Genomic DNA, 18993 nt, shown 5'->3' on the forward strand with positions numbered 1-18993 from the left:
CCCATTGTTCTTTTGAGCAGGTTTGTTTCCTCCTGGACACGCGCATTGGTTTTCTGTCACTTTCAGTTTGTAGTCAGTCGTGTTCCTTATTAATTCAGTCTCATTTTCATGTTCTTTGCCTTATCTCTGTTTGCATTTATTAAATGCTACTGAGTTGTGGATTGTGGGGTGTGTGTGTGTGTGTGTGTGTGTATGTATGTGTGTGTGTATATGTGTATGTGTGAGAGAGAGAGAGACAGAGACAGAGACAGAGAGAGGCAGAGACAGAGAGACAGAGAAAGGCAGAGAGACAGAGAGACAGAGACAGAGAGAAAAAGGACAAATTTGTTGAGAGTCAGAGATGCAAAATAGACAGGAGAAAGCAAGCAAACATAAACAGTTAATTTAATAATTAAAAGCTCCAGAGTATAGCTTGAGTCTTACTGTATCATAAAAAAGGGGGCAGAGAAAGATGAATCAAATACTCCTTTGCTGAACTCAGGTCTCGGGGTGAGCCATTCAGTGTTCTGGGTGAGCCATTAAAAAGCAAAACAAAGCAAAACAACTTCCCTTGATGTCATAACTACTTCCTCGCTCAGAAAAAGAGCAAGGTGAAGACCTAGAGATGTCCAGTTTCCGCCCAGTTCTTGTCCCTCGAGCGCGTCTTTGTACCATCTCTGTATAAAAACTGAGCTATGAGAGCTTGGAGTCGTACTTGTAAATGACTGCCTAATGGTGAGTCCTTCATGATCTGTAAATGGCTCTGTAAGTGCAGGAAATGACAACACCTTGCTGCCATGTGTCCCCTCAGTTCCCTAGGGACCTGAAATCAATCCTATGTCTGAGAGAAACTGACTTAATCCCATGGCCCATGTGACTTTAGCGGCAGAAAACGCCCGTGCTGGGAATACTTGCTGTTCCCGGGCAGAGAAAATCTAGAGATGATTGCCCTATATATCAAATTGTCTGTTATGTTCCTACCGATCAACAACAGAGTAGACATTAAGAGCGACCCTAGTCCCACAGGGAAGGGCTATGCAGCTGGACTGAGGGTACCTCAGGCTTTTGGAAGAAAGCCTGTGAGGATTGGGGTGTGAGACAGCCAGAATAAAGGGATGTTGGGAACCTGTTGTCTTCAAGGAAAAAAAAAAAAAAAGAGCCACCCAGAAGCCTTCACTTCTCAGAGCATTGGGAAGTCAGGGTACAGTTTATGCACAAATGATGCTGCCCTGAACCTGTCCTTCTGCAAGGCCATGAATTTTTAAGCTTCAAGTCACACCATGCAATGGAAGAGACAGAGGAACTGAGTGAAATTCATGCTCTAGAGGTCTGGGAGGTCAAAGACCCCAGAATGGAAGCCCTCTCATCTCCAAAAGCAAGTCAGCACACTTCAAAACTCACAGCCAGCTCCTCAGACACAGACCAGGGAGGCCCCTGCTGTGAGGAGAGCATAAAAAACAGGTTAGGATGCCAGAGCCATGGGTTTTTTTTTTAAAGGTGATTAAAACACACAGGCTCACCCATGGAGGAAGCTGGCCGAGACTCAACGTGTGTTTTGATTAGAGTCTGCGGTTGAGATCGGTGGCTCTTGGACTTTTGTGGGCACCAGGATTACCTGGAGAGCTCATTAAGGTAGATAAGTAGGCTCTCTCCCTCAGTTTCTGAGTCAGCTGGGGTGGAAGGTGACACAGCAGGCAGGGCTGCTAGTGTTTCAGGAGCCCTTAGGTAGGTAGGGTAGTGTGTGTGGAGGTGGGGTGGGGGTGATTTTTCTAGTGTCCACCAAAAACTGACAAAGAAGCATTCTCAGTGGCAGACACAGATATGCTCCAAATTTCAGATGTTTGTTCCTCCGGGGTAGGGCGCAGATCTAGGGTGAGATGTGGCAGAATCTACCTATGTCTCCCTCAGTCCACGAAGGCAGAAATAAAGACGGGTTCAGCTGCTCCAAACCATAGCCACAGCAGCAACCTCGAGCATCCAAACTGCACGGCCCGAGACTGCAGCTGCCGGGGCGAGCTCTGAGCTGCTTCCTAGCACGAGCTTTGACCATGGGACCCTCTGGCATAGCCACAGACCTAAGGAGGGTGGCCAACTCTGCAAACCACTTTTATGCAACCGTTGATTACCCATCTCCCATGCTCCAACTCAGCAGCAAATTGGTCAGAAGCCCAAGAAGAGCAGATGTCTAAACTTTTCACACCCCCAGAAGGGAGCTCCTATTGTGGATCATTGTTTCTTTTTTTATCTTGTTGAGTAGCAGAAATAATGTGAGCAGCACTGGGCCTCTGCTTCGCTTCTGTGTTTAATCACCCACAAAGGCAATTTACTGCCCTGTATACTCCTCCACTATGAACATTAGCCATTAAATATACCTTTGACTTTCTTAATCATAAAACCCATCAGCTCATGAAATCTCAGAACTTGTCACTTTTGGCCGCCAATAAATCCCCAGTCCTCGGGGCCCTGGAAGAAGGTTTTTTGGTTTTGTTGTTTTTTTTTTTTTTTTTAAGTGTTTTCCTTAATGGTAGACAACAGGGAGAGCCGCTTCTGCACTTACATAGACAGTGCGGTAAGGAACACCAAAGAAGAAGACAGGGATGGCCAACTTAATCTCAGATGAGCTTCCGTCGTCTACTTTAGGGGTTCTGGTGTCATTCTGCCAAAATGGATACATGAGCTCCCTGGGCTGAGCTGTCAAGAGAGACGGTGGTTAGATAGATTAGAAGGCAGCTGCCTCTTCCTTTTGGCAAGCTGCTATCCCTCCCACCCACTAACGCCAGCTTGTGCGAGCATGGTTTACAAGCCAAGGGCAAGGCAGCAGGCCTCAGCCTCTCCAGTCCGAGTCTATGCTAGACCTAGCTAATGGTCTCGTGTATTCGGGAAAGGAAAGAACAGAAGGGACCTGGTCTCTGATTAAGACAGAGACCTATGTGCTTTATTCTGGTGTGCCCGTGCATTAGAGAGACCAGTGGTGACAGTGAGTGGGGATGGCATACCACTGTGGGTACCTGGAGCTCCCGGTGGTGTCCAGAGGTGGCCTTTAGACCTGGCGTGGGTGAGGAAGGTTTGCCTCTTGAGTAGATAACCAGAGGAAGAGAAAGTGGATGAAACCACAGAGCACCTCCTGATCTAAGAATCCTACGATTTCCTGAGACAGCCGTGGCAGCTTTTTCTAACACTCCTTTCCTTCTTACCACATGGCAGAAGTCATCGGAGCCCAAGGGGACTAATTGGAAACTCTACAACAGGAGGAGGAGAGGGTCGGTAGGACTGCCTGTGAGTGACCTTGACTTAGACTGGCCCAAGGAGCTCTCTGTCCAGTTCTATTCACAGAAATCAGACATTGGATCCTCGAGGTAGCAGAGGGAGGTGCCTGAGTATGTGCACATGTGGGTATATGTGTGTGCATGCGTGTGTGCATGCATGTATGCAGCGTATGTGCATGCATACTTGCATGGTGGAGTTTTGAGTGCTTGAGTACTCTGTAGGGAAGACAGTGTTCTTCCTGGTTCTCCCAGTCAAAAGCGAGCCATTACACAGACCCCCACCTGAGACAGCAGCAATTCCTCCCTGGATGCGTGGCTTGCAAACTCTGGAACTTCCCACAAAAACTCTTGCAAGGCGTGGAAAAAATAAGGCAATGTCCCTAGGGCCTGTGCTACCAAGGACCCAGCACAACTGTACCTCTGAAATAATCTACATGTCACATCCGACGCCACTTCTCTCTGCCTCTGTTCTTTCTTTTTTTGAATGAAAGTTGGACAACAGAATAGTTTTCTTCCTTTGAACATTTATCTGTTGTTTCTGGGTGAGGGGGTGGGAGTCGCTGATCCATGTTGGGTTATGGCCACAGCCCTCAAACCCATCTAGAGACTGATGCCCAGTCTCTTATCAGCTATCTCTGGGAAAGTCCCCACTTTATACTGATAGACATGAAAGGGTAGAGAGGAACTGGTCCCAGCTAGTTCTTCCCCTGGGGAAGCCCTTTAGTGAGCAGACAACAGCCCCTAAAAATAGCTTGCAGAGTCAACAGATAGCTGCTGGGAGGGTCAGGCAAAGCTCTCTAGTTCTGGAGTGGGGAGTTGGTGCAGGTCTGTCCAGACAAAGGTTTAATCTCTGTCTGGGGGAGAGCATCGGGAAAGCAGGGGGAACTGGTCCAGCCATTAGTATTCACACATTGTTCCCACATCTCAGAAGTTTCTGGGAAGCTGACCAAATCTTCACCTGTAGGGGATGCTGTCGCTGATTTAATCTCAGGAGCATTAGCCAGTGAGCTGCGTTGGACGTCACAATGAGTATTTAGAAAGGCTCTTGGAATATTCTTATTTACATTATGGTAACAAAGTACAAATTTCTAGAAGATTAAAAACATGCAAAAAATTCTTTGCCACCTTACTATGGCATTAAAGATAGGCACTTATTAGATTTGACGGTGGCTGATTGCCTTGAATTACTTGAGCATATAGCCGTCAAACTACAGGTTTGTCTTTCTTGGGGAGCTTTTTGGGAGTCCCACCCAGTATGGAGAAGGGCATGACACAGTTCACATAGCACGGTAATCATTTCCATGCAAAAGTTAATTGGTATTTTGTACAGCGTTGGGCAATGTATCTGGGGAAGAGACAATCAAACCCCCTTTTTAAGGACACAGAAAACACTGGTAATGGAGACCCAACTTCTCTCTGGTTCCAAGATTCTTCACTTAGTTTGTGATTTTTTTTTTTGAACAGAAATAACAGTTAAAAGCTTTCCGTCTTGAAAACATTACAGATAAGCACATCTAATCCTGTACAACCTCAATAAAGATTTGTTGAATAAAATAGGGCACTCGACCAAAGGGAGCAGGCAAAAACAACAACGATTCCCATCTCAGAACCGACTACAACGGAAAATAGAGCTATTAGTAGCCGGAGCCAATTGATAGGGTCGCAGTTAGCAACAGAAACGCTATCCCTACCCATGCTCACTCTAAACTGGGAGTTGCACAGTATAGTTAGGTTTCCAGGATTTTTCTCTCTCACCAAAGAAAACTACACTTCCTTGGTGTAGAGGTGGAAGATGGAGTTGCTGGGTTGATTGTAGGGAAACCACTGTACTGTTACTTTGGGTTATGTTGGGCAACTATTAATACACCCAGTTCTAGGACAAAGGGTGGTGATCTTAAAGGGAAGGTTCGTCTAGGACCTGGGACCATGCAGCAGCTGAACCTAACAGACAAAAGAAAGGTGTTTTGGAAGATTAGTCTTAAAAGACTTATGTCGTCATAGGTCTCTGAGATACAAGACATCAATACCAAGGCCACTACTCCAACTTCCTAACCCTGGGTCAAAATACAATCACTCTTTAAGGTCTCCCACATAGGCTAAATGGCTAACTGGGGATCAGTGATGAGGGAGGAGACGGATGCCCTCATTTCCTGCAAGCACTTGAGCTAGAATTAGTTTGTGTTGTTTTAAAGACCTGCGCCGGCATATACAAATTACCTTCTAAGTTAAATAAGAAAGAGTGAGCGCCATTCAAAGTTAATGCATTTTACCCTTGACAACGGAATTTAATTTACTTTTTTTTTTCTCTCGTTGTATCTGCAGACACATGTACACCTGCCCTTGCAATTACGGTGCCAGCAAGAGTGTCTCTTTATAAATTCAAGAGCATGAGGATCAAGAGCTGTATGAGATGCTGTCGTACTCACCTTGGTGCCGAACAAGAGCGAAGATGAAAGAGACCCAAATTCTAAGTAATGATGAATAATTCATCCTGGAATTTTAAAAAGAAAAAGGAAAAAAAAATCCCCTGCTTGCCAGAGTAAATAGAACACCAGGTGTGTTTGGTGACAAATCCCGAGACACACCACAACCATCACAGAACAAATTTACTTCCCAACCCCAATCGTTCAGAGGCAGCGGCTGTAATTCCCAGGAAGCTCTCGGGTCCTCTTGAGTTCAACAGTTGGGGGGACAAAGTAGACCCCCAGAAAGCTGCCTGGAAGTGTAGGTTATCGGGGAGTTATATGGGAGAAACACAAGCTTGCAGGGAGCAAGGGGAGGTGTCTGCTTTGCATCTGATAAAAAAACAAAAAATAGCGCCCAACTCCAAAAATACAGGCCTCGCACCATGCCTCTGGGACTCTAACTTCTGCAAGACCCAACTCTCCTAATTTTCCTGGTCTCCATCGGGATCCAGGAAATACTGGTTAAGTTACCACGTGTTTCTCCAGGTAGGAGGATGCAAAGTATATCATCCCTTCTCAATAACCTGGAGCCAATCCATCATTTTACCGACCAGACTCACAGGTGGCTTAAGACCATCCACTGACTGACATCCCACAAGGCAATGGATGATCAATGGCTACTTCGGTGATTAAAACAACAACAACAACAAAAAAGCAGCCCACCAGAGTGGCTCCTTGGAAACACAACAGAAACAGAACCCCGCACTCAAGCAACTCTCGTTAGTTCCGGGAAGTTAATTAAAAGAAGGAACAACACAAAACCAAACTCATTTACATGCTAATTTACAATCAGCAGAGCGGGTGGCGTTACCCCCTGTTAGGAGTGCGGAGGGTCTGCGCTGCTCCAGAAAGCTGAGATACAAGCACACAAGCAGGATCCAAGTTCACCATGCACTGGCCTGAGGACCAAAGTGCAGACCAGGAAGCCTGCTCCCCACAGCATTCTTTAAAAAACCTTCTCTTATCATTTGAGGTTATCAGAATGGCTCAGCCCAACTTTTAGGCAAAAGCAATGACTCCATACTGGGAGAGTCTTAAGGCAAATCTTCAGTTGGCCGGCATGCACATTGAAGTCTCAAGCACTTAGTAAATGCCAGCCGTTGCTGCTGCAAAGGACAGAGCGCTTCAGCAGGCGTCATATACAAGCTCTAGCAGAGGCAGGTGCAAGCTTCAGGCCTTTGTGGGAGCAGGGCAGAGAGCGGCAGTGAGGAGGATTCATTTAGACATTTGTATTTATGAAAAATGCCACTAACCTGTTCGGTCGAGACTGGAGGAATTGAGTGAAAAGTATTAAGTCAAATCTTGGTGAGCCCGGAAAATTAGGTATAAGAATTCACGTCAGTTCTCCTTGCGTGGCTGTCAATTATTTCTGATCCCTGGAATCACGTCCGAATCCCATACTCTTAAAACCAAAAATTCAGTTAGTCCTGCACTAGAGTCGGGGGAGTGTTGAGTTGCAATCAAGTTGCTTTCTATTGATTAAGGAAAAGGAAATCTGAAGATCGGTTTCAGGATTGCGTGGTGAGGCTCTTTTCCTGAAAAACTAGACCTCCCCCCTCCTTTAAAAAGAGAAAAAAAAAGTGGATTCAGATGGAAATGTCAGGTACTTGGAGCTGAAACCTTGGTTCTCTCTGATCAGAATCACTTTGCTCTGAAAAACACAAAAGAAACCCTCCCTTTCTGTCTTTGTACCCAAAAGAAGGCAACTGTCTAGCATTACAGAATTAGCATCCAGCAGCATGGGAGTAAACCCCACAAAGGGCCTCCCCGCCACATTTAAATGAAGTCGCCTTTTCTACCAAAGTTCGTCTCTCTCTCTCTCTCTCTCTCTCTCTCTCTCTCTCTCTCTCTCTCTCTCTCTCTCTCTCTTTCTTTCTTTCTTTTCTTTTTCTTTCTTTCTTTCTTTTTCTTTCTTTCTTTTCTTTCTTTCTTTTCTTTCTCTCTCTCTCTTTCCTTTCTCTTCTTTCTCTTTATTTCTCTTTTATCTTTCTCTTTTCTCCCTTTCTTATGTGTTCATTCTACTCTGTTTGTCCCCCTACAGACATGTATAAAGTATTTAAAGAGACTTTCCCAAATGTAACAAGGTTTCATTCCTTCTCTCTCTGATTCACACACAAATGGGCAGCGGCATTTCTCAGGCAAACTAAATGGTGGAAGGAAAACTATGCCTCTGACACCCCCACTTGTGCCCCTGAGGGTCTTTCTTGGGAGGGGGTACAGGCTTCTCCTGCTGAGTATCCAGGAGGAACTGTGGAAGGCTGTTCAAACAAAGGAAAACTGTGTTCAGCTCGATGCTTGCAGGATTGCAGTGAGCTAAATCCCACCCCACGAAATTAGCTCTGGACAAATTCACATTCAAGCAACACCAAATGGACTCAGTAGGTTGTGTACACACACACACACACACACACACACACACACACACACACACACACACATTCACACACACATTCACACACATACACACACAACACACACACACTCACACACACATTCACACACATACACACATACACACATACATACACACATACACACATACATACACATACACACAAACACACACACATACACATGCACACACATTCACACACATACACACAACACACACATACACACAACACACACACTCACACACACATTCACACACATACACACAACACACACATACACATACACACACACATACACATACACACACACACATACACACACACAGCACACACTCACTCACACACATATTCTCTCACATACACTCTCCCACACACTAACACACACACTCTCTCTCTCTCACACACACACACTCACACACACATTCACACACACACTCACAAACACACACTCACACACACACACTCACACACACATTCACACACACACTCACACACATACACACACACTCACACACATTCACACACATACACACACATATACACACACACATACACACACTCACTCACACACACATTCACACACACACACAGTTCTATGTGAGAATCATAATTAAAGAAGAGGTCATGAATTTGGGGGAGGAGCTTGAGGGAAGGAGGGAGGGGAAAGAGGGAGTGAAATAGACACACTCTTCATGTACAAAAATCTCTAAGAAAGATTTAAACAAATGGAAGACATTGAAAGTACCACCAAAGTTAAAAATACTCGAAGTGGAATTCATTAAAAATAAACAAGAAGAATCATTTGAATGCAGCAGGAAAAGTCCTTTTGTAAATCAAATCAATGGGAATTTTAAATATGCCCAAATCTTTCTCTGGCCAGACACTGACGTGTTGCCTGGACCAGAAATAAAAACTGAATCAAAACCACCCAGCTTTGCATATGTTGTGCTAAAGGACAAGAGTGCTAGGAGAACATGGTTTTCGCCATAAATCTCCCCATCTTTAGCCAAAGCCCTGCGATAATTGTGTAGGCCTTATACAATGTGTTTATTCTTTCGCTGGTAACGTGAATTCTCCCCATAGACCCACTTGCAGACGCCGAATGAATCCTTTCTTCCAAAAGGCACATATTTCTGTAACAGAAGACATAGGGTTTTTGGTGCCTGTGTAAAATAGAATTAAATCCAAGTCCAAGACTCAGCCAGAGCAGCCCTTGCCTGGTCCTGATTAAACCTTTAGTGTAGTCTAAGTGTCCAGAGGCAAGACAGGGTCTTCAAACCCCTGCTGGTGACAAGGGCTAACTGTTTTAGTTTCCTTTTCTCCTGCACTTAAGAATGTTTCTACCTCGGTCCCTTTTGACCCATATTAAATTCTTTATCCTTCTTGAATGTAGGACTGCTGCTGGGATGGAGACTGACTGGGCAGAACCAGATTCACAAGACGGCAGCATAAATGAATAAGAAGGACTTCGGGCAGTGAGCTGGTGAGTACCAGGTGCTTGGGAAGAGGCTGGGCTGGCGACTGCTTGCTGGGCTGGAAGCTGGTCGGTGGGGGCGTGTTCTGCTTGCACACTCAGTGGTCACAGATGGTGAATAACAAAAGCTTCTATTCACGGCAAGACTCATTTGGTTGAAAGTGTGAGGTACGCAAAGGTTCCTGCCAGGATTTAGACTGGGGATAGATGAAGTTGGGGTGGGCTGGTGCCAGTTACCCAAGATACCCATGCTCTGCAGACGTGGCATAGATTGACGCTGCTTCTTAGCTGACAGAGAGGACACTAGGGAAAGAAACAAGCCAAAATGAACTCCCCCCCGCCCCAAAGCAAGTAGAACAGTTGCTATGCACTGAATATTTCTGGTTTCTGTCCTAGGTTTCCTGTGCTCTTTCTGTGAAAGAAATGGTCAGTAGGCGTGACCGTGACATGGTCTAAGACGTCCTGTCAGAAAGACTCTGCTCCAGGGACTCCATTCAGTGACAAGATTCTGTTAGGAACCTGAATCAAGGAGCTCTATTACATAGCATCATGGGAAAAAATAACACAGGGAAAATTTATATATACATATATATATATATATATAACTTACATATTATACACACATGCATGTGTGTGTGATTCATTACAGCACACATTTATGCATATCCTGTGTGTGCACATAAAATACATAAAAATATCTTTATAAACACAGTCATGGGCCACAGGACACCATTTCTGTCCACAGCAAACCACATGCACAACAGTTTCCATGCAGAAGATTCCAGCACCCTGTTGTACTAGTCGTAATTTGGATAAGACCTCTATGACGTCTGCGTAATGAAAACGTTCCCAGCAATATGTTCCTCAGAAGGCAGCATCATTACTAAGTCGGGGGAACCATGCGTGCTGGAGAGAGACCTCGAAAGATGTTCACTCCTCTTGGTTTCTCTAAACTCCTGGCCCTCAGATACACCCCACTCTACTTCACAAGCACCCTAAAATTTCTTTCCTGCGTACAAACATAATAAAAAGAATTTCCCCCACAAGATGGCAGATTACCTGGCTTAAAGCTGCTCCCTCCTCATGTCCTGATTGTCAGGCCTAGACTCAGGCTCCAGTTGTAGTCTAACTTAGGCAAAGTTGTGAAGATCTGAGCTCTCAAGGGAGCTAGCACATTGGCTCAGGATGGCAGGGGAGAACCTAAGGGACTCTATTCTGAGGGTGCTCAGCCAAGGAGGCTGAGTTCTGGCACAGAATCAGGTAGATTCATTGACTTTAGACATAATAGCTTTAACACTGGGTCAAAGACCCCAGAGAAGGCTCAAACACAGTCCTCATACATTTACTAGAAGTCTGGAGAAAGTTGTGGACCAGATCCAGTAAGACTGAAGAGCCAAAATTCCTGGGGTGGATGGCAAGAAAAGGCACCGAACGGCTCAGTGAAGTGAGCATACTCTGAAGGTCAGTGAGACCTACCTCTCATGCAGGAAGCCACACAGCACTGGGAAGCTAAGTATGGTCCCCCTCTACAGGACAGATCGAACCGGGCACTGATCACAGAATCCAGCTCTTTAGTAGCATGGAGATGAGTCTCTGAAAAAAGCAGAAGCCGGGTGACGGCACCCTCCTACCTGGAGCTTGGAGGGAAGCAGAGGTTAGAATTTTCATGATGGCAGAGAGGAGATCAGAGCGAGAATCAGGGGGATTTGACTCAGAGAGAGCACTGAGGACAGTTAACAAAGCACGGTGGCCAGAGAGAGGTCAGAGAGCCACCAAGGGTGTGTGTACTGTGTGCATTCTGAAAAGCAGAATTAAACCAAGGCTGAGAGGAGTTTTCCTAATCAGTTGTGATGTCTGGCTGAGCTCGGTGGCCTGGACCTGTCATCCCAATTACTGAAGGGACTGAAATAGGAGAATCTCAAGTTCAAGGCCTTTCTGGACTTTTAAATGAGCTCAAAGCCAGCCTGGGCAACCTAGGAAGATATCTTCTCAAAATCAAAAGAGAAGGTAGGGTTGCGGATCAGCTCATTGGTTGGGTGCTTGCCTGGCATGCTTGAGACTCAAGATTCAGTGCCCAGTCTCATAAAGAAAGAACTAGTCACAATCTCAACTCCACTTCTACGCCAGTTTTCAAACCTAGACTCCAAAGGCTGAAAATGTAAGAGATCCTCAAAAGGAAGGACTGTGCCTCACTGTGACAAATACATACTTGAACAAGTCCCTCGGCTCAGCCTCAGAAAGAGACCATACACTCAGGAAAGGGGGTCCCCGGACATGTTAAGGACTTTCAGGCAAGGGGCTCAAGTCAACAGCAATAGCCCAAGAATGTAGCATGAAGAGCCCAGGGGGAAAAGTCCTGGAAAAGTTTGGCTTTCAGGCATCTGCAGACTCATCTAGACACCATTTTTTCCTAGTCATGAAGGTAAGTGGAACGCCTGTAAAACATCCCAGCCTAGGTAGAGAATACACAAGATGCATTCTGGGTGGAAGGGGAGATTAGCTGGTCAGTATTACCGTTACCTTAACAAATTCAAGGATGGATGCTCGAGACTGGCTGTGATCTACTGCGGGCTCATCAGAGTCATAGCTTCCTTGCCAAGGTCGAAGCCTTGTTTCTGAACACGTAAGTGTTGAGCGTTGGGCTTCAGAAGTGTTTGGGTGAAGAAGTGTTTGGGTGAAGAAGTGTTTGGGGCAGATCAACTTACTGTCCTCTGAGAGCAAGTTAGACACCTGGTAGGACAAGGCCCCAGTGAGAACAGATTGTTGTAGTTTCAACTTTCTTTGTCCATCTTCCATGATGACCTTCGTCATGCCTGGAACAGCATAAGCCTGCCTCTGGTGAGCAGTGCCATCCAGCATCATGCTCTTGGACTTGCAGAATCATGAGGCCAGAAAACCTTTTTTCTTTGCAACTTACTTGGTCTCTAGCATTTTGTTCTAACAACAGACAGTGAATGAACTCAGACACTCACCTTCTTTCATAACCCAACGCCAAGTGCTCTGTGCTATCTGGGTCTCCCAGTATATCGCACTGATTCAGTACCTAGTAACAAACTTCAGCATCCTGGGTACAAGGAGAGGAGTCATGGATGGCAGCAGGTTAGATGTCTTGGCACCATATGCTCTAGAAAGTGAAAGATAAATCCTTTAGACTCAAGGTTACTGTTTTAATAAAACTTCCCAAACCAGGTGGCCAAGAACATCTCCTCCAAAGTGAAAGGCAAGCATATTTTTTTATAGCTACAAAAGACTCCTTTCTTCATTTGGGTCTTTGAGTTCTGAAGGCTACACATTCTAGACCCAGGAAAATGACTCTAACCCCGGAACTCAGCCAACATGGAGCCAGGCTAGGAATGGGAACAAATTCCATAGCAGCCGCAGGCTACAACGCAAACAGCGTTGCCATTTGGGCCATAGGTCCAGCTGGCCCTTTGATGTTGAAGATGTTAGCAATGGAAAGAGATGAAATGGGGAGCTCACAGCAAAACCCGGTGGTTCAACTACAGTGCAGGCCTCTGGTGTCCTGTAGCAAGGTCACGCCTCTGGCAGCAAGAGATCTGCCTCTTGAAAATCAGTTCCTGGCATGGGACTGGGGTCTCTGATGGGGCATTTGCCCAAGAGACAAATGGCCGTGTGCTCCATTCTTTCATGAGTTGAGCCCATTAGACTCAAGGTCCACAGGCAGTAGACCCCAGTAATCTATCAGAGGGTAGAAATGGTACACTGAGAAGAGTCATGAACAAGCTGACTAAACTAGGTCGTTCATGTTCTGTCACCAGTCACAGTGCTACTAATACCCTTGCCCCAGATGTCAGATCCCAGATCTGGCCATGTAGATGAAGATATATATATATATATATATATATATATATATATATATATATATAGATAGATAGATAGATATAGATATATAGATATAGATATAGATATAGATATAGATATAGATATAGATATAGATATAGATATAGATACACATAATAGTCTGAGGTAAAGTTGGCGTATGTGGTGTGTGTGTGTGTGTGTGTGTGTGTGTGTGTGTGTGTGTGTGTAGCAGGTAGATGGTACCTATGTGTGTCTTGTGTGATGCTTTTGGAAACTTTCATGAGAATGTTGGTAATGTTAGCAATGAGGAGGAGGTATCTTCCCAAATGTGTGGAGCTTTGGATAATACACTGTGTCATGTACTTTGTACCGAAGAAGAAGTGTTTTGAGGAGACAGTATGTATGAGGAGACAGTATGTATAAACTCAGAGGCGGTGCTGAGCCACATTGCCAGCTGGACAGTGGCTAGAAAAGTTGGAAAACAGGGGACAAGGATGCCTGGAGTGGAGACGTATGAGCAGACAGAAGGGACTGAACACCCAGTGTGAAGATCCTTATGTCATATATAAACACCCACGAGAGCGTCTGCCACAGAAAAGGGATTCAGGAGGCAGATCCACTCAACAGGCTGCCATGAAGCAGGGGCCGTCAGTATCGATAAAATGGGTACATTTATAAGGTGGTCACAGCTATGGGAATCAGAGTAGAGGGGATCAAGAGTATGAATTCCCATTCAGCAAGACTCTTCTAGGGCCTCTGATCTTCAAATGTCCAATCTGTGGAGGACAGGGCACGGCTGAGTCCCTTGACATGCCACTGTCTCTCAGGGACAGGTACTGACCTCTCTGCAGCAAAATGATTGAAATTGAACCCCTCTTATGGTGGAAAAGTGAGCATAGATAAAGCCCTAGTTTAAATATTTATAGTTTAGATACGAAGCATCCTCCAAGGGGCTAATGCATTCAAGGCTCGGCAGTGTCCAGCGGTAATTCTTCGGGGAGGCAGCTGGATTCTGAAGGCTCGGACATTGACTAATGCTCCATGGGTTTAACATGTTTTTTAAAAAGTCTTGGGAAGTGACAGCGCTGTGTAGGAGAGCCAGGTGGGAGGAAGTAAGTCACTTGAGGGCACATCTGTTCCTTTGTTACTTTAACTCTTTGTTTTCCAGCTTCCACAACGCAAGCAGCCTCTGCAGCATGCCCAGGCACCATGATGTTCTGCCTTACCCTACGGTCCAAAGCTATGGATCTAATCCCCTGGTCCAGGCAATCTGAGATTGGAACATGCGAAACTGCTTCCTTCCCTCAGGTACTTGCCACAGGGATAAAGAGTCTGCCTAATGCATGCGTGTGAGCATGCTGCCCTTGCCCAGAGGCTTGAGCCAGCATCGCTGATGGAAGGAAGGCTTATAGGATGCAAGGTCCTGAACACCTCCCCAGGAAAGGCATTTCACAGCAAAGGGGCCATGGATATGGGCTGCTGGCAGTGGATGTGCCCGTGAGGCATGAATGAAATGATGCCAGCCTGGAGAGCAGCGAAGTAAATTGCTTCAGAAGCAGGTGTAGCAGGTATAAAGGGTGCTCCCTTAGCAGCGATCATGGCAAAAACCCATGGGACCACAGTCCAGGGCACCCTGGCTTCTCATGTCATGACCAGCAGGTGAGATGAACAGGAGGGGCATAGGGCTGTAGTGGGATTAAGGAGGAATACGAAAGCAGAGCCTGGGTGACTCGTTTTGGCACTTCTTGGCGTTATTTTGCTTAGTTGTGACTGAGGGACATGTGTGACAACCCCAGACTGAGTAGCACATGGTTCTCAGGGTCTCAGGATATTCTCAAATTAAGGTTCAGATGAAGCTACCAGGTAAGACCAACATACAACAATAACTGAGGATTCTCAGAAGGAAGGAGTCCACAGACATCAGTTATGGCCCTGCAATCAACTGCCATGGAGGGCAGCTGTACATCACTCTTCCCAGGTCCCCCTCAGAAACAGGACCCCGAGAGGCTGGAGGAGTCTCGGCTATGGTGGGGAATTAGAGTTGTTCTCGCCTCAGGTGGACGGTGGAGAAACATGCACCTGAGAGACCCTTCAGTGATTTCCAGGAGACTGCGAGGAGTGTGGTGCACAGACAGCTTCCAACAGCCACCCCTCCAGTGTCCCACCGTGTTCAAAACGGCGTTACGTTCTTGTTCTTCTGCTCCAATGGCTGAGAAAAATCATCAGGAGAAGGCCAGAGCCATTTCTGTTCAAGGCAAGCCTCAGCTAGCAAGACTTCCTTGTTCTAGAACATTCCTTGGGTGGGGAGAACTTTGATGAATCTGCAGCTCAGTCTGAGGGCCTTTCCTGCTCCATCCTGATGCGTCTCTGTTCTTCTCCAGGAGTTATCCCCCACCATGTCCTGCCCTCTGCCCCTGTATCCTTCCACCACCATATCTCAACTTTTGTTTCCCAAGAAATTGAAACTGGGATCTTGGTGCCTTGAACTCTGTAGGGATGGTTCTGATGCTGTCCTGTTCCCCAATTGGTTCTTGATCTGTCAGCAAAGAAGCCATGGGCCAATTGCTGCGCAGGAGGAATAGGTGGGAATTCTGGGTCCTGGGAGGCAAAGATATAGATGCAAGAGAGGAGAGGAGAGTTTCGCAATGCTTTTGATTGAGAGAAGTTGACCGACTATGTGAGATCTTAAAATGGAGTGGCTACACAGGCTGCTCCTACAGGCGGTTAGTCATGGGTTAGATGTGACTGAGATGCTAAAGTTTAGGGCCGGTGGGAGGTGTAAAGCTGAGTTTTGATAAGGGCATGCTAGTCCAGGGAGTTTAATAATGACCAGCAATTGTGCCAAGAAGGCAAGGTGAAACAGTGTGTGTGTGTGTGTGTGTGTGTGTGTGTGTGTGTGTGTGTGTGTGTGTGTGTGTGTGTGTGTGTTTTATCCTTAGTTTCGAGGGAAGCTGCGTGGAATCTGGTAGTACAGCCCCGTCCTGGAGCTTAGGAGGGGTAGCAAAACTACACACAACAAACTGGATACAAACTTTGTATTTTCAGAATGCACTTTTTTTTATTGAATTTTTAAATTTATTTACATTTCAAATGTAATCCCCTTTCCTGGTTTCCTGTCCATAACCCCCCTATCCTATCCCTCCTCCCCCTTATTCTATAAGGGTGTCTCCCACCCATTCACCCACTCCTTCCTGCCTCCCCGCCCTGACATCCCCCTACACTGGGGGGTGGGGGAGGTGTCAAGCCTTGGCTGGACCAAGGCCTTCTCCTCCATTGGTGTCCAACAAGGCCATCCTCTGCTACATGCTGGAGCCTTGGGTCTGTCCATGTGTACACTTTGGATGGTGGTTTAGTCCCTGGGAGCTCTGGTTGGTTGGTATTGTTGTTCTCATGGGGTTGCAAACCCCTTCAACTCCTTTAATCCTTTCTCTAACTCCTCCAATGGGGAACCTGTTCTCAGTTCAATGGTTGGCTGTTAGCATCTGCCTCTGTATTTGTCATGCTCTGGCAGAGCCTCTCAGGAGACAGCTATATCAGACGTCTTGGCATCAGCAATGTTGGCTGGATTTGGTGTCTGTATGTATACGGGCTGGATCCCCATGTGGGGCAGTCTCTGGATGGCCTTTCCTTCAGTCTCTGCTCCAAACTTTGTCTCCATAATTCCTCTTATGAATATTTTTGTTCCCTCTTCTAAGAAGGACTGAAGCATCCATACTTTGGTCGTCCTTCTTCTTGAGCTTCATGTGGTCTGTGTATTGTATCTTAGGTAATTTGAACTTTTGGGCTAATATCCATTTATCAGTGAATGCATACCATGTATTTTGTTGTTATTGTTGTTATTGTTTTTTGTTGTTGTTTTGTTGTGGGTTTTTTGGACCACCTTACTCAGTTCCATCCATTTGCCTATGAATTTCATGAAGTCATTGTTTTTGATAGCTGAGTAGTATTCCATTGTGTAGATGTATCACATTTTCTGTATCCATTCCTCTGTTGAGGAACATCTGAGTTCTTTCCAGCTTCTGGCTATTATAAATAAGGCTGCTATGAACATAGTGGAGCATGTATCCTTGTTTTATGTTGGAGCATCTTTTGGGTATATGCCCAGGAGTGGTATAGCTGGGTCCTCAGGTAGTACTATGTCCAATTTTCTGAGGAACCTCCAGACTAATTTCCAGAGTGGTTGTACCAGTTTGCAATCCCATGCTTTATGCTCTAAGATCAAGAATCAACAAATAGGGACCTCATAACATCACAAAGCTTCTGCAAGGCAAAGGACACTGTCAGTAGGACAAAACAGCAACCAACAGATTGGGAAAAGGTCTTTACCAATCCTGCATCCAATAGAGGGCTAATACCCAATATATACAAAGAACTCAAGAAGATAGACTCCAGAGAACCAAATAACCCTATTAAAAAATGGGGTAGAGAACTTAACAAAGAATTCTCAACTGAGGAATATCGAATGTCTGAGAAGCACCTAAAGAAATGTTCAACATCCTTAGTCATCAGGGAAAGGCAAATCAAAACAACCCTGAGATTCCACCTCACACCAGTCAGAATGGCTAAGATAAAAACTCAGGTGACAACAGATGCTGGTGAGGATGTGGAGAAGAAGAACACTCCTCCATTTTTGGTGGCATTACAAGCAGAATGCACTTATTTCTACCGCTTATCTAGTGACCAGTGAGACCCATCTCCAAGCCCCTAGCTCTACCTGAGACAGACAACCATTATCTAAAATAACATAAACACTTTTCCCTAGAAAGGAGTAATACCAGATCCTCAAAGTAGATGCCATGATAGAGGAAAATACAGTTGGGTTCCTGCGGATTTCTGCACAACAGACAGTAACACAAAACAAAAACAGAAACAAAAACTAAAACAAAACCCTCCACAATTCTTACCTCTAGAAATACACTCTCCTACTGCCTTCAGATCTCCACTCCTGATCCTCTGGGCTGATGTCAGAAGATGGGACATCCATATAAACAATTAGAATATCATCTTTTTTGTTTGTTTAGAGCCAAGGTCTATGTAACCCTGGCTCGATTGGCATGTGCAATGTAGATCAGGCTAGCCTCAAACTCCCAGAGATCCACCTGCTTCTGCCTCCTAGGTGTTAGGATAAAACTGTGCACCACCACGGCCAGTTAATCTTTGTTAGTTGTGTGTGTGTGTGTGTGTGTGTGTGTGTGTGTGTGTGTGTGTGTGTGTAGGGGTCGTAATGTGTGCATGGAGATCAGAGGAGAACTTTGAGGAGTCAGCTCTCCCCTTCCACCTCCGTGTATACAGGGTCCAGGTGCGGGTTGCCACGTCCCCACAGCCAGGGCCTTGACTGCTGAGCCTCCTTGCAGGCTCAGGTTTTCATCCCTAAAAACGGATTTTTTAAAACCCAGAGTAAATATTTCCAAATTTTCCATATTTTCAGCATACCATGACGGTAATATTTAATTGCACACTGCAAATATTGAGTTTAGATGATAAAGCAAATGCTTTAGGATCCTACCTTTCAAAACTTATTTCCCTAGGTTCTATTTCTTTCTGTTCTAGCCACATTTGTGTTCTATATTCTGGGACTGGGCCAATATTCATAT

The 18993-nt window shown here is 45.6% G+C and overlaps 1 protein-coding gene across 2 annotated transcripts in view; it reads right to left on the bottom strand.

The window, feature by feature from the left end:
* The window catches only part of LOC116906564 (tubulin-specific chaperone cofactor E-like protein), a 143779-nt gene that overhangs the window by 64268 nt on the left and 60518 nt on the right, over positions 1–18993 (bottom strand). The window contains exons 1-3 of one of the 2 annotated variants that reach the window (XM_032909278.1): positions 6964–7394; positions 5672–5736; positions 2537–2670 (exon numbers count right to left, since the gene is read on the bottom strand). In XM_032909278.1, the coding sequence (XP_032765169.1) occupies positions 2537–2670; positions 5672–5735 (198 nt within the window). In that variant the 5' untranslated portion in view covers position 5736; positions 6964–7394. Of the gene's footprint in view, positions 1–2536; positions 2671–5671; positions 5737–6963; positions 7395–18993 lie in introns of those variants that run through there. The other variant, XM_032909277.1, reaches the window with a different exon arrangement.

This window comes from Rattus rattus, chromosome 8 (genome assembly GCF_011064425.1).
Source record: "Rattus rattus isolate New Zealand chromosome 8, Rrattus_CSIRO_v1, whole genome shotgun sequence".
In the NCBI taxonomy this organism is placed as follows: Eukaryota; Metazoa; Chordata; class Mammalia; order Rodentia; family Muridae; genus Rattus; species Rattus rattus.